This window comes from Misgurnus anguillicaudatus, chromosome 13 (genome assembly GCF_027580225.2).
Source record: "Misgurnus anguillicaudatus chromosome 13, ASM2758022v2, whole genome shotgun sequence".
NCBI lineage: Eukaryota > Metazoa > Chordata > Actinopteri > Cypriniformes > Cobitidae > Misgurnus > Misgurnus anguillicaudatus.
In genome coordinates, this window is record NC_073349.2 from 4,630,128 (window position 1) to 4,652,940 (window position 22,813).

General features: G+C 36.7%; 2 protein-coding genes across 6 annotated transcripts in view; one reads left to right on the forward strand and one right to left on the reverse strand.

Annotated features, from left to right (window-relative positions):
- mitfb (melanocyte inducing transcription factor b) overlaps positions 1-22,813 on the forward strand; it is a 72,417-nt gene that overhangs the window by 42,965 nt on the left and 6,639 nt on the right. For 3 of the 5 annotated variants that reach the window (XM_055189396.2, XM_055189398.2, XM_073874867.1), the window contains exons 3-10: positions 1,138-1,368; positions 1,816-1,914; positions 3,415-3,526; positions 3,717-3,809; positions 5,777-5,833; positions 8,726-8,801; positions 8,921-9,068; positions 10,537-11,814. In XM_055189396.2, the coding sequence (XP_055045371.2) occupies positions 1,138-1,368; positions 1,816-1,914; positions 3,415-3,526; positions 3,717-3,809; positions 5,777-5,833; positions 8,726-8,801; positions 8,921-9,068; positions 10,537-10,911 (1,191 nt within the window). In that variant the 3' untranslated portion in view covers positions 10,912-11,814. Of the gene's footprint in view, positions 1-1,137; positions 1,369-1,815; positions 1,915-3,414; positions 3,527-3,716; positions 3,810-5,776; positions 5,834-8,725; positions 8,802-8,920; positions 9,069-10,536; positions 11,815-22,813 lie in introns of those variants that run through there. The other 2 variants (XM_073874868.1, XM_055189397.2) reach the window with 2 other exon arrangements.
- LOC129431480 (2-epi-5-epi-valiolone synthase) lies at positions 15,749-21,740 on the reverse strand. The gene is made up of 5 exons (XM_055189400.2): positions 21,531-21,740; positions 19,050-19,677; positions 18,383-18,619; positions 17,816-18,068; positions 15,749-15,944 (listed from the first exon to the last, which is right to left on the reverse strand). The coding sequence occupies exons 1-5, from the start codon at positions 21,647-21,649 to the stop codon at positions 15,865-15,867; spliced, it is 1,317 nt and encodes a 438-aa protein (XP_055045375.2). The 5' UTR covers positions 21,650-21,740; the 3' UTR covers positions 15,749-15,864.

A 22,813-nucleotide genomic window follows, 5' to 3' on the forward strand; every position in this document is an offset into this window, starting at 1 on the left:
ATTTATGTTAGTTCATAGGGATGGGACGGTATGAAAATTTCATATCATGATTATAGTGACCAAAGTTGTCCTGGTTATCAATATTATCATAGTTGTGTTAAAATGAGATGGAAATGTTCAAAAAGAACACACACACTGAAAACATTTTTTAAAAAGTTTTATTTTTGAAAATCACAATTTAATATTTCATGTCCCTGAAATTATTTCTGTGGTAAAAAATAAATAATAATAGAATACAAAAAAAAATAGAATACAATACATTATCCCTTAAATGCCGCCTTGTGCAAAAAACTATGTTGCATGTGCGCGCCTGCGTCAAACTAATTCTGGCTGGACAGGATTTAGCGCGAGTTTTCAAATTCACAGTAATCAAACATGGTTGTTATGATAATTACATTTTAAACGATAATACTAACCGTCAGGACATTTTATCGTGAAACCGGTAATCGTGAAACCCGTAATCGTCCCATCCCTATTAACGGTAACAGTTACAATGCTTGATTTTGTAAATGTATTCGGAAATGCTGAAATTAACATGATCTAAGATTAATAAATGCTGTTGAAGTATTGTTTATTGATAGGTTATGTTACCTAATGCATTAACTAATACAATTAATAAATACAACCTTATTGTAAAAGTTTTATAGAGAAAATTGATTCACAATAAATGAAATGAACTCTATTTCAAGGGTGATGTGTGTCCTGTTGTAAAATGTGCTTTGAGTCACGTCCGAACATATGAGTATGAAGGTCATTTTAAAGGTCAGCTCGTAGGGAGGTGGAAAATAAAAGATGAATAATAGTGCTAAGATTAGACTAGTTTGGAAAATTACTGTAATTATTACTAATGTTACGTTGAGGATATGTGATTACAAAAATGTATTGGAAATGACATTTGGGCTAAACGGATTTAGATGTGTTGCAAACACATGTTGTAATACGATTTTATAGTTTCAAGGCTAAAAAGTTTGGGCAAGGTTGAATGACCTTTCTAACAGAAACCAAAAGTTGAAGATTTTTGTAAAGCCTTGTTGGTTGTTTGTCGTGGGATTTTCCCTAAGCAAAAACATGTGAAAATTTCCATGTCAACATAGCAAATCTCTCTCTCTCTCGCTCTCTCTCTCTCTCTCTTTGTAGGTTCAAACCCATCTTGAAAATCCCACGAAGTATCACATCCAGCAGGCCCAGAGACAGCAGGTGAAAGCGTATCTGTCCACCACTCTGGGAGGAAAGCTTGGATCTCAAGCAGTGAGTTTGCCGTGTCCCAGTCAGGCCACAGATCACGGGGGAATGCCTCCCGGACCGGGCAACAGCGCCCCCAACAGTCCCATGGCCTTACTGACACTAAACTCCAACTGTGAGAAAGAGGTAATGAACCTGGTTCACTGATATAAAGAGAAAACACAACAACATTTATACTCATTTCCTCCAAACAGTCATTACTACACCAATATAACTGCTCCAGTCTTTTATTACAAAAAATATCATAATGCACAATTTCATAATGTACAAATTTAACTGATGGTAGAGAATCCTAAAACACATCAACGAGTCATACTTCATCTCAGAATCAATACTAATTATATTCTGCATAAAGTTTTTGTATTTTTTATTTGTATTTATTATTTTTGTTTTCCAGGGAAATCATTTGTAAATAGCAACATTTGTGAAAATTAAGCATTTCAAGTTACTGACTAATAACCTTTTAATAGCCATTAAAGTAAAATGACTGAACCTTGTAAGAGGAGCCTCATTTACATATACACACATATCTGTTATATAGTGAAAGCTCTGACACCTGATTGGTTTTCTCAGATGGATGATGTCATCGATGACATTATTAGTTTGGAATCAAGCTACAGTGATGATATTATGGGACTCTCCTTGGACCCTGCACTTCAGATGGCCAACACGGTACAGACTTTACTTACCTTTAATCCACTACTACACTTTAAGTGGCGGTTTTCCAGACAGGGTTTAGATTTATCCAGGACTAGGCATTAGATATATTCTACCCAGTCTCACGAAAATACGTACCTACAGTCACGTCAGTTCTTCAATTCCTTCCCGTGATACTGTCAAGAACCTCCAAGTTTTTCGTGATCGTATCACAAATTTTTGTTTATTTGTCATTGTCATGTATTGGTTACTCAACTGCTTTTTCCTATTTTCAAACATTGTAGCTTTGTATTTTGGGTTAGGTTTGGTCTTTGCGTTAGGATGTCACTTCAAGTATTGGTTTATAAAAAATTTTCTGATTTATATTTTTATAATTTTAGATTTTTAGACCATTGTCGCCTGGCGTTAGGGTTAGAGTTGGGTTTGGGTAAGGATGCCATTTTATGTAAATCTAACCCTAAACTGAAGCGACAATACGCGGAAAATACGATCATGAAAATACACAGAAATTTGTGACAGTATCTTCGTGAGACTGGGCTGTTTAGGACATTTAGGTCGTTTTTAAAAACATACCTTACAAAAAAACAATACTGGTGTGCATCTTGAGATAAAACAATGGCACTGATATACAGGTGCATGTCAATAAATAAGAATGTCATGGAAATGTTCATTTATTTCAGTAATTTAAATAAAATTGTGGAACTTGTGTATTAAATCATTTACAGCTAATCTATGGTTTGTTGATCCCAGTTTAATTTTAGTTTGAGTTGTGTTGCACCACTTAAACACATATTAACAAATCTTAGATTAAAACTTTAACCTGTATTAAAACCTTCATCTGCTCTTTATTTTGTCTGCCATGATGAATTTGCCAGTGTAATTAAAAGCAACAATGTTGACGTTGTCATTCCAAAACGAAGTAAACAGTTAATGCAGACAAAGGAAATGTAATTTTTGTCTCAGAAATAAACATGCATCGGTAATCTAAAGGGCTGATTCAAATAAAAACGTTTTGACGATCTATTAAAACAATATATTGTATTGATTAATGAAGCAATGTGGCAGGAAATATTGCGAAGCCTCTATCCCGTGTATTTAAAAAAGATGGGTATCTTGGACTTGACGCTTCAAAGCCAACAAAACCTGTTATTGAGCTGCCAAACTCACTTTGTTGAGATGTTATAATAAGCGCATCTTTGAAACGCATCTTTGAATAAAAATGTAAAAATCTTGTCTCGTTCTTGTGAACCCAATCTCGTGTCTCGTCTCGTCTCATCTCGTGGATTGTCTCGTCACACCCCTACTGGCCAGCAAACTTACCAGACCTGAACCCTGTAGAGAATCTAAGCGCAATAATAGAAATGTTTCCACTTTGTTTTCTGCATTATTGTGAATAGTGCAGTATTTTCCATGAATAACAAATTAAAATGAGTGTATGTTCCTGACACAAACCCATCATACTGTAATTGACTTTAGTGTAATCCCTCATTTTTGTATATTATGTTGTGCTTTCAGATTCCCGTTTCATCAAATCTTATTGACATGTATCCGGGTATTCCACCTCCAGGAATCTCCATCAGTAACTCCTGTCCTGCTAACCTGCCCAACATTAAAAGGGAATTCTCTGGTAAGTGTCCTTTATTTACATTCAGTTATTCTGGAAGTGTTTCAGACAGCAAAGTTTTAACAAGAAAGACCCTCCAGGCCTTTTGACAAATGTGTATTTGTACTATAATCTGTTTTACATTTTAAAGTCACAGTATGTAACATGGAAGAGAATAAGCCTATGTAAAAATGTCATCATATGCCGCATATAGTTAATCAATCTCCCGCCATGATGCACATGATGGAGAAGCCCGTCTCCTGTGGTACGTTTGAGAGCTATCAGAGGCCTGAAGGGTTTCCTGTGGGTATGTTAAAAGATTTTCTCCATTGACTGCATGACTGTGTTTCTGAAACTTCACAACCATCATATCATTCACATTACAATAATATTTCAAAGAAAACAAAACCTGTATGTACAGTGAGGAAAATAAGTATTTGAACACCCTGCTATTTTTTTGCAAGTTCTCTCACTTAGAATTCATGGAGGGGTCTTAAATTGTCATCGCGGGTGCATGTTCACTCTGAGAGACATAATCTAAAAAAAATCCAGAAATCACAATGTATGATTTTTAACTTTTTATTTGTATGATACAGCTACAAATAAGTATTTGAACACCTGAGAAAGTCAATGTTAATATTTGGTACAGTAGAGTTTGTTTGTAATTACAGAGGTCAAAGGTTTCCTGTAGTTTTTCACCAGGTTTGCACACACTGCAGGAGGGATTTTGGCCCACTCCTCCACACAGATCTTCTCTAGATCAGTCAGGTTTCTGGCCTGTCGCTGAGAAACACGGAGTTTGAACTCCCTCCAAAGATTCTCTATTGGGTTTAGGTCTGGAGACTGGCTAGGCTACGCCAGAACCTTGATATGCTTCTTACAGAGCCACTCCTTGGTTATCCTGGCTGTGTGCTTCGGGTCATTGTCATGTTGGAAGACCCAGCCTCGACCCATCTTCAATGCACTAACTGAGGGAAGGAGGTTGTTCCACAAAATCTTGCAATACATGAGCCCGGTCATCCTCTCCTTAATACAGTTCAGTCGCCCTGTCCCATGTGCAGAAAAAAACACCCCCAAAGCATGATGCTACCACCTCCATGCTTAATAGTATGGATGGTGTTCTTGGGATGGTACTCCACGTTTAGTGGAATTATGACCAAAAAGTTCTATTTTGGTCTCATCTGACAACATGACTTTCTCCCATGACTCCTCTGGATCATCCAAATGGTCATTGGCAAACTTAAGACGGGTCTGAACATGTGCTGGTTTAAGCAGGGGAACCTTCCGTGCCATGCATGATTTCAAACCATGATGTCTTAGTTTATTACCAACAGTAACTTTGGAAACGGTGGTCCCAGCTCTTTTCATGTCATTGACCAGCTCCTCCCGTGTAGTTCTGGGCTGATTTCTCACCTTTCTTAGCATCATTAAGACCCCACGAGGTGAGATCTTGCATGGAGCCCAAAGTCCAAGAGAGATTGACAGTCATGTTTAGCTTCTTCCATTTTCTAATGATTGCTACAACAGTGGACCTTTTTTCACTAAGCTGCTTGGCATTTTCCCCGTAGCCCTTTTCAGCCTTGTGGAGGTGTACAATTTTGTCTCTAGTGTCTTTGGACAGCTCTTTGGTCTTGGCCATGTTAGTAGTTGGATTCTTACTGATTGTATGGGGTGGACAGGTGTCTTTATGCAGCTAACAACCTCAAATAGGTGCATCTAATTTAGGATAATAAATGGAGTGGAGGTGGACATTTTAAAGGCAGACTAACAGGTCTTTGAGGGTCAGAATTCTAGCTGATAGACAGGTGTTCAATATTTGCAGCTGTATCATTTCATCACCTACGATGGAAATTTCAGACCCCTACATGGTTTCTGGGTGGGAGAGCTTGCAAAATAGCAGAGTGTTCAAATATTAATTTTCCTCACTGTATATAGTTAGGAACTAGGGCTGGGTAATACATAACTTACAATGTATAGCGAGGATTTTGCTGCCAATACAAAATTAGGGAACACGTTTTCTCCTTTAAGTTTCTTAAAGAACTTAAAGAGTATGAGAACATTCACAAAAAGGTATTTTCATTTAAACAAAATCATTTAATCAAATACGTGTAGCTGTGTTCATATAGAGCATTAGGACATAAAGTAAAAAGTTTGTGTTGGTAAATACTGATGTTTTAAGAAGTGATGAAAAGACTCTTTAAAGTTTTCACAAAATTTAAACTCATCTGTCCTGCCCTCCAGTTCTTTTCTGACCTTCCTTTATCTTTCTTATAGAGGCAGAAGTCCGTGCTTTCGTAAAGGAAAGGCAAAAAAAAGACAACCATAATATGAGTGAGTTTTCCAAGTTTATGTCAAATATTTTGAGTCAGTTTTGTTTGTGGTGTTTGCCTGGGCCAGCCAATTTGAATAAACTCCTCCTTCAACTATGCAGACATGAATAATATATAATCATGGGTTATAATTTTTGTTAAAGGGTCAAGTTAGGATTTTTACAGATGAAAATGTACTGTACTGTACCTCTATGGAGAAAGTGTCATGGGCCAAAGTCATGTAACCAGAATATAATAGAAATTTGGGGTCTGGAAATCACAAAATGAATGCACCTGACAGTGATGATAAACACACTTACACCATTACTGTGTCCTAACTCATTTATACTCTGCCCCAAATGCTATGTACAGTTTTGTGTACTGTTTCTGTATATATGTCTGGGCAAAATAGTAAAAGCATGTGCAAGTTAGTTTATTGCACATGTATTTTAGGCCTACTAACACATAATGGAAGTGACCACAGTTAATTAGACTAGGCATGTTGTGGTTAATAACAGTCACACACATTAAAATACTCCTTCTCAAAGTTCAGCTTTTCTATGTTCATTATTTGAAGAGTTTGGTTCCAAAATGCAATAAATCCATTTTGACTAATTTCGGTAAAAATGTGTTTTCTATACCAAGAAAGTGACAAGATGAAAACCACTATTTTCTGATACAAACTTTCACATAGCATCTTTAGGTTATAATAACATCAAAAATTCAAATCCATAATTTGATTTTCATAGATTTATTATAAAAATTTATTATTTTTTTTTACAAAATGCTATAAATCTGTTGAATCAGTATCTAAATGTGCATTTATTTTTGCCATGTTATATTCATTTAGTTGACTAGTGGTATACACTAATAAAAAAAAAAATAAAAGGCATTAATCAAACTTATTTTGTAATATTAAGGACACTGTCATTGCTGCGGTCATCCTTGGGACGTCTTCGCTGAACTTTTTTGACAGCGATCAGCTGTAAAATGTTTTGGTCCTGCTAGATTTTCATTGACTTTGCGTAAAAAAACGGAACGTTTTCCATAAAATAACCTGGAGTCAATGTGTTAGCATGACAGAAGTTTGATCCTGTCAGGAGAACAAGTCAACATTTTTCCTTCGCCTGAGTGCCTCTCACGAAAATTATTATATTTTGAAGGCTTACGTTTCTTTCCTGCCACAGAAAGCACCACAGGTTTCTCAATGCAATCAAAATTATTATTTTGTTTTTGTTTGTTTGTTGATCATGAAGTACAAAGTAGATGAGGAAAACTAGTTTTCTGTGTAACACGATGGATATCGAATTTTGCGTAAAATGGAAGAATTGACCAGATACAATACTGATTTTTGCAGTAACTCGTTTTATTTTTAAATAATATCAAACTCTTTATTTCTTATATTATATAATAATATTTACATCTTTTTATTTAATTTATTAATTCAGTACAGCATCACTAAACTCCTCTCTCTCACAATGATTTGTTTATAAACAGTGGACCATTTTTTATAGTTATTTCAACATACTAATTTCGGTAGCACTTTACAGATCGGTAATAACTGGGTAATGTTATGGTAATATACATGTAATTTCATGGTGATATTATTTTTAAACCACATATTACAGTTTTCAGACAATAACAATATCAATTGTGTTGATTTAAAGGTATAATAAAATAGTAGTAATTGTAGTGAATATGTACTTACTAAAATGATAAATGTGAAGTAATATTTCAGTAATTACACCAGCTGATGGTTTTATGAAGGAGTAAAATGTTGATAAGTACATGGTTACTTTCAAATGTTATTGAATAATAACACGGTTATCAAAGAGACTAACCAAGTCATGGTAGTAGTTAGATGGTAAAATGTCAAATTGTATCTGTAACCATCTCAAAAGAAATGAAGTAATTTACAGAAACTACATTGTATGAGGACTGTAGCATACAGTATTGTCTGTTTCTACTTCATTTCTCACCTGTTTTGATTACTTAGTTATTAAAATCTCCTATATGAAATAGGCTGACATGCTGAAATTGATCAATATAACAGACAAATACCTGCTGCAGAACGTTTATTAAGGAGTAACTAAACCCTAAACCAACTTTTTATAGTTGGTGAAAAATGAGGAAAGACAACACAGAAACATTGGAGAAAAAGGAATGTCGTGACCATATAAAATGTTCTGTCACATCCATAACAGCATATGAAGAGTTTCGTTGCAAAACGAGATAAATCCATTTTGTGTTATCATGTTATTATTTTGTTTTATGGTGCTACTTAGCTGTATTTTTTAAGTTATGAAGGTTTTAAATCAAAACAAACCAACTGCAGTTGCATTGAAATTAATTGGAATGCACAACCAAAAAACGAGATTTCTGAACAATTAAAAAAACGGTGGTTATCTCGTTTTGCAACGAAACTCTTCATATATAGACAGACAGACAGACAGACAACCCAAATCACACCTGAATAAGCTTAAATAAATCTTGTTTAGCATAAAAAGATGTGAATATCAAATGGATGTCATAGAAGTTATACAAAGTTTTGCAGTCCAGGTATTTTTCTGTTGAATTCAACAGCCAATTTCACATAGCAGATAATAACTAAGTAATTGAGTGTAAATTTGGCATTTTACAGCCCTGATACTGTGTAGTTTTTCTTGAAACTACCTCATTTATTTCAACGTAATTACAAAGAAACAGCATTGAGCATCACTAGAAGGAGACTTTATGGGTTTATCTGTAAAATAAAGTGCTACTCTAATTTCCAATACTATTTATGAGTTATATACAAATTGAGACACTGTGAATGTTTTTTTTTTAACAAAACGCAATCTCCTGTAGATTACATGAAACCAATAGCATATAACTTTTTTGTAATATAACATGCTTTTCTTCTTCTGTGTTTCAGTTGAGAGAAGACGGAGATTCAACATCAACGATCGAATCAAAGAACTAGGGACCCTGATTCCTAAATCAAATGACCCGTAAGGACAAAAATCTGCAACAGAATTATAAACATGAAGCCAATGAGAATACATGCATGTTATTATGACAAAGTGTAATCTTGTTATTGGAGAGTGCAGTGAGATGTGTGTATTTTTAGAGACATGCGCTGGAATAAAGGCACGATTCTTAAAGCCTCTGTGGACTACATCAGAAAACTTCAGAGAGAACAACAACGAGCCAAAGAACTGGAGAACCGGCAGAAGAAGCTGGAACATGCCAACCGTCACCTGATGCTCAGGATACAGGTCAGACATTTACATATATTCCCAATCCACATATGAGAGCAAAAGACATTTAAAAATATAGTAATGTGAAAGATGTCATGTAACTTTCTCAGAAATTATGAAATGTGTCACAAAGAGAGAGAGAGAAAGAACGATTCATGTTTTAAACAAACACATATCAGTTTTGAAAATGAATAGTGACATGTCCTTTACTTCAGATCTCAATACATGTTGCGTGACTAGTTGTCATGTGATGTTTCATAATGAGACACTGTAGAGATGTTGAAAGTATGAATAAAATTTGAGATTTGAACAGAAGTAAACTCAGAGCCGTATAATATGAGAGTTACGACACGCTTTGATATCGCCGCCGTGCAGTCATGTGATTCATGTAACGCTCTGCAATTCCAAACAAAGCCGGGCTGTCAATCTTGCCACCGCACAGTCACTTGGTTCATGAAGCTCATGAATATTTCTAAACAAACAATTCATTATGGAGGTATTTTGATTTAAAATTGGATCAAGTCCATGCACAAACATCGCCTTTTGTGACGACACGGACAGTGCTGCTGCTAACGGCGTTTATCTGCTGCATTTTCTCAGTAGCTCTCTTCCTAACGCGGTTACTTGTATAAACAGAAACACAGTAAATTTATATTTGTCTTTAAACAATAGAGACCACACTTGGCAGGAGTTACGTCCTGCTCCTTATGTGGGTGGCAAGCATTGAAGTCGCTCCCTTCAGACGCCTTCATCTGAGGGCAGAGCTGCATGATTCAGACCTGTTCACTAGGTTTTCAAGTGGGCACCCCACCTCACCGGTGTTTCGTCAACTAGCCCACGACACCTCCATGGGGCTTGATAGCAGAACCAGCGTCCTGGAACTGTTCCCTCGGCCATTCAGGACTTCACCACTCAGCTCTGCCTCCGCCGGCCTGGTTTAGCCATGGCTCGCTTCTCTTTAACCACAGCCATCTGGATGCTGTCTCTGCCTGCTTTAATATATTGTTCACCAGATTCTTGCGGGATGCCCCCCCAAACCCCTAGCATCCCCAATGTTCTCCAGAGTGACTGTCCCGGGAACCCCCTACGACCCTCTTCCACCAGTAGCTTCCAGGCTCTCCAACCCCTCGGCTGGCTCTCAGAGATGAGGGACTGGTACTTTCCTAGCTGAATTTATAAATAAAAAAAAATAAAATGTTTGGCTATATTCACGAAATGTCAGCAAATGAGTTAAAATGTAAAGAAACGCAGTCATTTCCTCGACTCACCAGCAAGTGTATTTGGGTGCAATTGAAATGAATGAGCTTCAGTGCTATGGGTCACTCCATGACACGAGTTACTTCAGCATTACAGTCTTCCAACGAATGTCTATGCGAATGTCGTAACTCTCATTTTATAGGGCTCTGGGTAGTGCTTTATTGCTGCCAGTCACTGCTATTAGATGATGACGTCTCTCTTTTTGTTAATGTTTAATGCTCTGATCCAGGAGCTGGAGATGCAGGCTCGTGCACATGGATTGGTTGTAGGATCGTCTACTCTCTGTCCATCAGACCTAACAGCCAGGTCTGTAAAACAGGAGGCGGCCTTGGGTGACTGCACACGGGATATGTACCCTCGCTCGCACCCCTCTTCTTGTCCAGACATGGGCCGAAACAGCACCCTAGACCTTAATGACGGTACCATCGGCTTTAACGACAGCCACGGTTCAGCCGACGCAGGGCCTTACGGTCTCCTCCCTAAAACGCACGCCTCTAAACTCAATGACATACTCATGGATGACACTTCATCACCCGTCTCACCTGGAAGCTCGACAGATGGCAGCCGTAAGAGCAGCATGGAGGAAAACCAACACGTTTGTTAGCACAACCAAAAACCATTGTTCAGCAATTCAGGTTAATGAGACAAAGAGAAAACAAACTTTTTTATGTGTCAAATGAAAAGTTGTTATTTTATGTTTACACTCGTATGTTATTATGTGATAACCTTCAGTTTTTATTGTCTTGCAGTAATTCAACCGTTCTTAATATCATAGTAATAATCAAGGTCAGTGTGATAACAAGATTGATGATCTTTTGCATACATGTAGGGTCATCTAGAATAGGATTTAGCCAAATTCTTATAATATAAAAGTGCACTTGAATGTTGATTTCTCCTGGTTGTACAGTAGCATATTAGTGCACAGATTTCTCATATATATAATATATATACTTGTAAAGGAATTGAAGCATTAAACTTGTGTAGTAGTTATAGTAGTTATGTGCTCGTCTCAAACCAGCTGCCCCGGTACTAAACACATACATCAAGACATTCAAAGTAATACTCAATTATTTTTCTCAGCCTTGTGTTGTTTCAAACCCATATGAGTAAAATTTAAAGAAAAACACAACGACTACTACAGTACAGTTCATAGTGACGATGTGACATTCATGAAGCTCAAAATAGACACAAATAAGAGAAGTACAGTAGTCTATGTTATAATTTCTGTTTCACAAATGAGTCCATATGAGTTTTGATCTTTTATTGCATGTCACTATGAGCTGATGTTGTATGGATACCTGTGCATTCATACCAGACGCGAATGAAGCAAATTATTTGCGTTATTCGCATATAGTGTGACGCTTGAACATTTGAGTTAACTTGTGCGTGAAATTCAGACGCGAATACACTCAATTTGCCGACTTTAGCTAGCTTGCGGTCTCAATATAGCTCATATAGTATAGTATATGGTATATAGTTTGTAGTATATATATATATATATATATATATATATATATATATATATATATATATATATATCGTTTTTACAACTTACCATATTGTCCGACCTCCTCACTCACTTTCTTCCAAGCAAGATCCTTTTTATTCCTATTTTATTGTATTTTAAGTACAAAGATGTGTCGTACAGCTCCAGGTGTCCACATAAAGCAACAATGTTTTTGTCCTCCATTGTTGTTTTATATGTCTGCCTCCCCTCACTATGTCGTGATTAAGTCACTACTAGAGCAAGTTCCTGACTGGTTAACGTGGCGCGAATATCCGCCAAAGTTCAGATTTTTTAACTTGCGTGATTCATGCGAATTATGCGTTACGCATGTCAAATGACCAAAATGTTAAATTTGTGCTGTGTTATTTGCGCTGCGTTATTTGCGCTGCCTCATTTGCGCGAATTGCGCCGCAGGATGTCTATCTCATCTTTGCATTTACTTAACGTGTAAATCATGTAAGCCGGCTTTAGCTAGCTTGTAGTCTCTATATGTGTATATATAGATAGCTCAAATTGGGTGAAGAATGTTTTTTACAACTTACCAGATTGTCCGACCTCCTAACTCACTTTCTTCCAACCAATCCTTTTTATTCCTGTTTTTATAAAAATGTGTCGTACAGCTCCGGGTGTCCTCCATTTTGTCCTCCATTGCTGTTTAGTATTTCTGCCACCGCTTGCTACGTCGTAATCACGTCACTACTAGAGCAAGCTCCTGATTTGTTAAGGTGGCGCAAATATCCGCCAAAGTTAAGATTTTTTAACTTGCGCGATTCGTGCGAATTACGCGTTATGCACGTCAAACGCCCGAAGCGCTCAATTCGTGCCGCATCATTTGCCACAGGATGTCTATCGCATCTTTGCATTTACTTAACGTGTAAATCATGTAAGCCGGCATTAGCTAGCTTGTAGTCTTTATGTATATATAGATAGCTCAAATTGAGTAAAGAACGTTTTTTACAACTTACCAGATTGTCCAACCTCCTCACTCAATTTCTTTCAAGCAAGGTCCTTTTTATTCCTGTTTTTATAAAAGTACGAAGATGTGTCATACAGCTCCGGGTGTCCACACACCGCGACTGTGATTTGTTCCCCTATTGTTGTTTCGTATTTCCGCCTCCCCTCGCTACGTCACTACTAGAGCAAGCTCCTGATTGGTTAATGTGGCGTGAATATCCGCCAAAGTTCAGATTTTTTTAACTTGCGTGATTCATGCGAATTAAGCGTTATGCACGTCAGACACCCGATACCATAAATATGTATAAAGGCTAGATGTGTTGCTAACATCATCACCTGGCGGCCATCTTACCTCAGGCAGCTCGCTCACTCGTAACATTGCGTTTTAATGGTGCAGGTACTTTTAAATGACCATAACTTGACTCAATTTTCTACCAATTTTCAAACAATTTGGTTTCTTACCAACGTTATTAACGTGGCTATAATTCTGGATGCTTTAACATGTTTCATTAAATTTTTTTTGTATAAGTATGCAGTGTCATAGGTACATCTTTTTTGTTTATAACAAACCAAACCGTTTAAAAATTGGTAGAAAATTAAGCAAGTTATGGTCATTTAAAAGTTTCTGCACAATTAATGCTACGAGTGAGCGAGCTGCCTGTGGTAGGGATGGCCGCCAAATGCGGACGTTCCACTCAATTGGCCAGCAGCGCGGGAGAGACATCTAGCCTTTATACATATCTATGCCCGGTACGCTCAATTTGTGCCATGTAATTTCCGCCACCTCATTTTTGTAAATCATGTCTATCGCGTCTTTGCATTGACTCAACATGTAAATCTCTCGCCCTTAATGCTTCATTTGCGTCTGGTATGAACGCACCATAAAAACTACAATATTAATTTACATTTATTGTGTTTTACTTGTTAAGAACAACATAATATGAGTACATAAAAATGTTATTCACATCTTTGACATTTTGCTAAAGTCTTCCAGAAACACACACATCACATAGACGTCTGAACAAAATGTGTCTTGCTGTCAGGTGAACTGAAACAGATTTGGCAATATAATCCACGGCAATATTCTTTCAGTGTTATTTTGTGTGGTTTCATTATGGGAATCATTTCATGTTGCTATTTTCCTGAAATAATCTTTAGATCCAGAAACTGCAGGACATCTGTAGAGATGCTTTCAATAATATGTTTGCCATATTCAACTGGTAAATGTGCCAAAAGCAATACACAGCAGTAAATGCTCTCTAGATAGACAAAACCTTTATTGCTTTATTGTCTGTTATGGTTAATGTTATTGAATAGACTTTGGTTATAAGCAGTGCCTGTATTATTATGCAAAGCTTCTTTAGATATTTGTTTATAATAATGAATTCAGAGGATGGATGTGAACGCAGAGCTCCTCAATGCACAAAACATGAAATAATCCAGATGAATGTCAACCTGCATATACTGAAGGAATAATACATTTAAGTAGGAAACATTAAGGTACACTTAACATTTTAAACCATATCTACTGTATATTTATCCTAAATGTTTTTTTCTGAAATGTTACGGCCTTAATGTGTACTATGCCATCTATTGAAACACCAATTTCCTTACTACTTCTTTTATATCTTCTGGTTTAAGATTGTAGAAAACAAGAATGATACAAGATTTTTGTATTGAACGCTGGCAGAACCCTTATACCTTGAAAACCTCAAACAAAAAGAGATAAAGATATATTATTGTATTATTTGAACACTGGTTTGGGTTTTGCTTACATACTTTAGTGTAAAAGTGACTGTATGTGTTTGTATGTATAAGCTGTGCTGTTACTGTATATTTCTACTGTTATAAAACTGTAGCAGAGGTACTGAGATGTTGTTTATGGCTTTTGAAAAGCATCTAATGTCTGCCACTATAATGATCATGTAAGTGCATGGATTACTGTACTGTATGTCTTGTTTCATAGACCTATGCAAAGGTTATTTTTGCTTTAGAAAGATGATGAAGGCCGAGTCGGACCGTTGTAAAGTGCCTTACAAGCTGTTACTTAAAGGAATAGTTCACCCAGAAATGTTCAAGTCATCTTTTATACTCAACCTCAGGTGTTGTTATAAACAGATGTTACACAGAATGTTGTTTTCTTCTGGAGAAATTCATGGATTGTTATTTGTTTGAGGTTGAGAAAATAATGACAGGACTGAACTGTTCCTTTAAACGAAGATGTGTTCGTCATGTATATTTTAGACTTGGACTGCAGTCAATCCTGGAGTGAAGTACTGTATATAGGATTTTGTAGTTTTATCAGTCGGACTACAGACTTAACACGTGTTCTTACAGCACAACAAAACATGCCGGGCTGTCAAGACCAGTATGTATTACGCCTACTACAAACTATTGAAAGTTGACTTGTTGAGTGTTTTTCTGAATGTAATGACAGTGTTGACTACTAAACCATTGCCAAATTCAAAGTGAACGTCTCTAAATATGTAGTGAAGCTCTTATGTATCTTCTTGTAGATTTGGGGTAAAACGGTCTGTTACTGTAGTTCAATAATTCAGACAATCGGGTAAGAGGTCAAGCACAAAGCTCCTGTATGAATGCGTCTAAAGGCTTCCCTGAAAAACTACAACTGAATGTCTTTTATTAACAAATACAAACTCATCTGATGACTTTTATAAGTGTTGGGTTTTTCTTGACTGATTTTTTTGTTTGTTTTGTTATACTTTTGTATTATATTTGTTTCTAAAGCTTAACCAAACTTTATTTATGAAAAGACTTATACTAGCTTCATGTGTTGTCATTTTTTGTTGAATTTAATAATAAAGAATTCATATAAATGGAAGTCAGCCCACTCTTCACCTTTCATTCAGAAAGTTTTTTTTTTTTAAATTGTGAAGGAATAAGTAGATTGTCAATTGTGTTTGTTTCACTGATAGGTTAAAATGTGACAAGTGTATAAAGAATGAAAGTGTCCATTAAAAATGAGTGCTTTTTACAATTTCTGGTGTTTTATTTTGTGTAAGCTGGAGTACCCATTCTGGGTTTGATTCTCAGATGTTTATTGTCAATAATCCCAGTAATATTGTGTATTTATGTTTAGTACCCGGCTCTCTGCTCATCACACCATTTTTTGAATGCTTGGCACAATATGCTGTCTTCGATATCATTGAAGATTCCTGTGGGGTGTGACAAAAACAAACTGTAGGAAATAACACCTAAACTACATCATGTGTCAATCGCTCATGAAATCAGTACATTAACACCTATGGGTGATTCTCACGAAATCCAGACTTAAAAGGTATCCAGCATCAGATTTTTTTTTAAAAGTCATTGAAGCCATTTTTTTTGCACATATAAGATTAAGGTCTGAACTTAGAAGATAGTTGTTCTTGGACACATTTATATTCCTTATAATTGTCTCTACATTTACCAATGATCACCAAATATCACATGTTTCTTTACTGTAAATGTTTATAACATGCACTGAAGATTTTTATTTTTTAGATTTTTTAATTTTTTAAATATTTCCATGTCAAAGAACCAAAATCCAGTCATGGACACGTTGCGGTAATGAAAATTTCCCCCTTAAATGTGGAAAAACAAAAATTTGGTTTGTATGATGTCATTTGAAATCATGTGCTAAATAGTACACGAAGAGATGTTTGTAACTGTATGCTTCTTATTTTGATACTCTTACTTTGCATTTACTTTTTCATCAAAATGTTTCATGACACCTCATAAGTCTAATTTTGCGAGAATCACCCCTATAAGATGACATCTAAACTTACTGCACCTTTAAATTCACATAAAGAATCATGAAGCTAATTTGTTGATATCAAAAACTCCATGATAAAAGTCCCAAGATTTCAATATTAACGCAAGTGTTTCTTAAAACATTATTTAAATGTTCTACGCTATCCTAATTCGTTTTTATATCCACTTTGCATTAACAATTGAGGAGCTCAGATGCAAAAGCCGCTAAACACCACCTCCGTCAAAAAATGTGATCATGATATTGACCAAATGCTCTTGACAAGTATTATATCTTAAAGTGCACCTATTTCACTGTTAAAAATGTGTGCAAACATGTGTTTGCGTGGTTTATGGTTAAAAAACGTACATTTTGTAGCTCCAGATATACAGACACACTGATTTCGTACAAAACTCATCGATTTGAAAAGCTCTGTGTGCCTGATTGGCCATCTAATCTGTATGTTGTGATTGGCCTGAATACTTCTGACGTCAGCCGGAAATGTGATGCTCTTTACCATGTTTGAAAGATTCGATCACAATGCAATGCTAACAGGAGTTAACTTACAGGCTGTGAGCCAAAATGAGAGTCCACTTAAACGTAAACAGGCCCAGAAAGTATACTGTTGCCTACAATCTGTGTGTTTGTTGTAGTCCAAGAAAAGAGATTTATATTTACCTTGGGGTTTTTACCTTTTGCGTATCGTTAACATGAACTAATACACACTTACACACCAAAGGAAATGTAAAATCATGAATCGGATCATAGGGACTCTTTAATCAAATACTTTCGCTTTAAATCCACTTAATCTGCCCCCACAGCGCCCCCTAATGTATGGTTCAGCTTCTTTTTTAATATTCTGATTTCTAGTAGCATCATTAGTCATTTTGCAACTATTTACTGTTTACTGATTTGTTTTACTTTTATGCAGCAAAAGCAAATTTGTTTATGAAATGACTAAAGTGACATTTGTGACAATAAGGCATTTCAATGACCTTTTCATTGACATTAAAGTGGCATAAGCTAATAAGAGCCTGATAAAAAATGCACATTTACAAGAGAACATGTCAAACGCACTTTGAGGATTTTGCATCTGAACTCTTCAATTGTCTTTTTTGTTTTATTTATTTTTGCTGGGAAGTGTTATGGGAACTGTCTGAGATACATATTTTATCTAAAGCCTAAATGAGAAATCCTAATCACGGTGCACGATTCTAAGCTCTTTTTTTATCAACTATTCAACTGCAAACATTCATAATTTCAGCAAAGATGTATTATGTTTAATATTCCACATACTTGCTTTGCCCAGTCCTGTAGGTAAAGGCATCCTCAGACGTCCAGCAGAATGCTTCAATCGTTCATTAAGAGATTTCTGGATTAAACCCAGCGTGCAGTCTGTATGCCATACAGGGAGCTCTAGACCCTTCATACAGACAATGATACGACTTTTCTCCTCTACGGTCAGAAATCCTTTTTCATGGGCCACATAGATCATGAAGGCCATGTCTATGTTTACAGCTTCACCATGCAGCAGTGTGGGAAGTGTTTTCTGGATTTAAGACAAACACAGTTATTGAGACTTTGAGAAGATCATCTCTGAGATATTATCTCTGGTTTGTTTCAGGTTTAATACAAGATCTGCCGCATGCTTATAATTCATCTCTTAGTTTGCAATTTAAAGAAGCCTTACAGTATAATAACATGTGTAGAATGTTGTGGCTTTCGAAACTCTGTATTGTAATGTAACCCAAACATTCCCCATAAAAAATGTTGTGGTAATCAGCAGCATATTACCGTTTGCTGTCGAAAGAACTTAACCTGTATTAAACCTGGAACGTTTTTTTAAATCCTAATTTATAAGACCATTTCAAGCTCCGGGCTGATGATATGACCAAAGTCCACCAGTCTGTCCAGTTCATCTTCCCACAGGTTCGGAGCGAGTTCCTCCAGCATGCTTTCTATGGCCAGTCTAGTAGAGACGCTCGCTGGATCTTTATGCACTTTTTCTGTGGTTTCTGATGCTTGGAAACTGGTGTCCAACAAATGTTTGCCCTCGTTCTCCAAAAGTTCAAACAGTCCTTTGTGTTTCATCAGTGCCATCTGTGGAAGATCACTGTTATTGGTGAAACCAGGGCTAAATCAGACATGTACAGCAATCCATGTAAGTCAAAAATTCCCAAACAGCAGACGACTCTGGGCCAGATCCGCAGATGTAGTCTAGTGGTTAGAGAGTCGAGCTTGTAACCCGAGAGTTGCCAGTTTGAGTCTCACGGCCGGTGGGTACCTTACCCTAATTGCTCGCCAGGCACTGGGATAGCTGTCCACTGCTCTGGGTGTGTGTGTGTTCACAGAGGTCACATTTCGAGTATGCATTGCTTTCACTTTTGCACTGGATCTGCACCGGAACTGCTGACTTCGGAGCGGATCTGTCCCGGCATCGTCTGGTGTCTGGGTTCATGTTGTGGTGTGAATTAATGTTGATATTTTTCATGAAATTGACTAAAATGTTGAAATCTCACTAATGCAGTACCTTTAACATCTCGGCCAGTCCATTAGAAATATGGCGGCGTGGTAGCGTTATCAGGAAAGTTCTGTCCAGTAACGTCGCCACAGGGGGGACGTACGACCCGAGCTTGTTTTTGCAATTGGCAAAGTTGACTCCATTTTTTGCCCCCACGCTGGCATCAATATAAGCCAAAAGAGTAGTGGGAACACGAACATATGGAGTACGTCTCCGATACAGGGATGCTGCCAGTCCCACGATATCTAAACACACCCCACCACCAATAGCAATGATGGGCTCCGTACGACGATCGATACCAAACTTGTGAACCTCCTCCAAGATTTGGTTCACCAGCAGCATAGACTTGTTCTCCTCAGTCGTAGGCAGTGGTAGGATCTTGTAAATCACTCGTCTCGCTTCAAAGTACGCTGCTACCTGCGAGCCGTAAAGGTCGTTGACTTGTTCGTCGATTACGATGAATCGTTTTATTCCTTTAGTGTCGTCCTTAAGGGCTTCTGTAGGATTGGAGACGTGACCAAACAGTAAGGTATCGTTGCTTGCGTCCAGTAACCTCTCACACTGAATGATTCGATAGGTGAAGATGATAGGGCTGACCACTGTCCAGGTAACCCCATGTTCTGTGGACGACTCGTAACTGTGGGCCCAAATTATCCACACTTTATTCAGTGTTTTAACATAGATGAATATGTGGCAAAGTACCATGTTTTTGATACAGTATGTTTTCTGTACAGAAACTTAAAGGGGACATATCATGAAAATCTGACTTTTTCCATGTTTAAAGCTACACCGTGTACTTTTTTGAATTAATTCTTAGCAAAAACCTGTTTTCTTTCAAAAGTATGTGCTCATTCATGTGTAATTACTTCCACCCCACTAATCAAAGTATTCTCGTAAGTGTAGAATCTGCTATTTAAAATACATACGGTCGAGTCGCTCGACTGGCTGAATCCATGTTGTGCCTCCATCTTTGAAATACATTCGCCGACGAGGGACATTCCTGAAATTCAAGCTCCGCCTTTTGCGCTTTCAGACTACACTCACGCTGGCCGCTAGCTGAAGCCTCCCGAGGTTGCATGTGTAGGCGGTATACGTCATCCAGACAGTCTTATTTCAGAATATTAACAATTATAAAGTTGACAATTATTCTTAGTTAATTGTAAATTGTTGATATATGCTTATGACTTGCGAATGTAATGCTCAGTTAATTTAAATAAACCAGGCCTGATGACGTATGCAGCCCCGCATATGCGACCTGTGTAGACTGAATCCTTCGGATTCAACAACAGCTGCACACCGTGATGATCCCGCAATCTAATGCTTTGATTTGAGGCATATTTGACATTAAAACACGTCGCCAAGGAAGCGAAAAGGGGATTTAAAACGACAACGCGACAGGAAAACAACAAGACCAAAGTCAATATTGGAGTTATGTTAGTTTTCCTAGATGGGGCTCAAGGGACATCGAAGTTGCCTACTTTCTAGCTTCTCCACAGGTAATTCAGCATATTCGTTTACATCTATATACAGTCTATGTTGTAAACTTAAACATGTTTACTTAAAACATAAGCATTGGACTCTGACAAAATATTAGTTCACGTCCATTTAAACCCGTCATTACTCCCGCTCATGATTAAATGACAAGAAAGGGACTCGTCCACAGACCATCCTCTCAGTAATCTGGAGAGAAGCGGTCGAAAATGGACAAAAAGAGACGGATTTAAACACCAAGTGTAAACGTGATGTGTCTCTCTCATCCACTTGTGATCCGATCGACGAAAACACATCTTTTTTTTTATTAATCAAAATCAAGCACTAGCCTACCAACGCGTTTCCACAGCGCGTTTTCATTCAGAACACGTGAACTAGCCGAAACGGACAAGGAGATCAGTGATTACTTAATGGCTACCATAGTTGCAACACACATTTGGCAAAGCGAGGCGCTAGAGAGCACTATTCGTTTAAATGCAAAATACATTTTCACCACTAGATGGGGGTAAATCCTACTTATTGTCCCTTTAAAAGGACACACCCAAAAATGGCAAATTTTTCTCACACCTACAAAGTGAGATTTATTTTACATCTTAAAAAAGTCTTGCGAAATGTCCCCTTTAAAAATAAATCTAGAAATATTGACTGTTAGTGACAACTAACCCCTGTTGCTCTATATGATACCATTACTGTCATGATGATAAGATCACTTAGCCACTGTACATACAGTACATGCTGTACCTCCATGCTTACATACTGTAAGGTCAATTCCTTAAATAGAAAAGCATTTCAGCATGATGCAACCTGCTCACAAATACAATTTAACATTTAAAAAAAGTTCAAGAGAAACCTGACAGAGTAAATGATGCTTATGTGTTTCTTTATCATTTTTTATTTTTAAATAATTAAAATCCATTGACTAGCAAGCAAGTCTTAAGCTGTGACAGTTTTACCATCAGTAATGTTGCAGTGATATGTGAATTTTTGGTTTATACTCACAGTTTGGCGTCTGACAGCTGCCCTTCCACATCTAAACAATCTGTAGTGCATCTGCTCCATGTACAATCTGAATGGATTAATCTGAATTCTGTCACATGATCTGAGACTGTGTTACACATTTCTTTATTATAATTTGAATGGGTTAAAGTTGGTCGCTTGGCTTCTGTACTTGTGCCGTGTGTAAAACTAAAGAGAGCGATGAAGTGTCAGCGAGGGGTGGAACTGCTGAGTTAACTATAAATAGGTCATGTACCAGGAATTATTTTTGCAGTTGCTAATATACATCTTATGAAAAATTTGACACACATGCTTAATAGTGCTATGAATACAACATCAGTTTAAGGTGTAATAAAATATACCTGTACATGTTTTTTTTCTCTTTAAAACCACATTTACACAAGTAAAAAGTCCTAATGTTTAACCCTGCAATGATTTTGAATAGTAGCCTTTGTCAATAGGTTTGTGAACTTACAAAACTTGCAAACCTGCCTTGAAGAACATAACCTCAACAATCATAAATAATCAACAATCATGTAAGTAAAATGCTTTAAAAAAATTCTGTGATTAGTTATGTGTCTAGATCATGCAGATTTTAAGATACAGCTGAATGTTTTGATTATATTAGATATATTAGTATTTTGAGCTTGTTTAGTCAATGTTGTAATTTTACAACGTTGGGTCTGAAGGGTACCAACATTTATCTGTGCACCTTGCACATTACATGAATTAACTGTTCTTCTAATCTGTTAAAAATCTACTTTTTCATCATTTTCTTGGTAGCAACAAAATATAATATTGATTTTAAATATCTTTGATACTATTTTGAATTTTAATCAACGTTTTAAGATTATTAAATACATTTTTAGGAAATTAATTATTTGAGAATTTGAAAGTATTAATATAGCAATATTTTAAATATCTTATTATTTATAAAATATACTTAGCTGGTCCTGTTTTCTTGTCTGGGCTTTGTTTGCTCAAATATCTGTTTGCTGCATAAGGGTCAGGCAATAATATTCTGAAATGTGAAGTGGGGGGTATAGGTGATATTAGCATTATAAATAGAGGACAATAAGCTTGCTAGACAATATTGTGTGAATTCTGTGGTTTGGACAAATCCTTTGAAATGTATAAGTGTGATTGGAACTGATTTGCATTAAGATTAATAAGAATGAAAATAAATGTTTTTTTATTTCAGAATTCTACCAGCCATGACTGTCTTATCTACAATGTGGTATGATGTCATTTATATCATCCAAATTTGAAAAAAAGTGACTTTGAGA

Excerpts from the sequence above, each read along its gene's own strand:
- LOC129431480 (XM_055189400.2), bottom strand. The coding sequence starts at position 21,649 with ATGTGTAACACAGTCTCAGATCATGTGACAGAATTCAGATTAATCCAT. Across the intron at positions 19,678-21,530 it reads CAGCTGTCAGACGCCAAACT|TTACGAGTCGTCCACAGAAC; the intron begins GTGAGTATAAAC and ends TTGGGCCCACAG. Across the intron at positions 15,945-17,815 it reads TACAGGACTGGGCAAAGCAA|GAATCTTCAATGATATCGAA; the intron begins GTATGTGGAATA and ends CACACCCCACAG.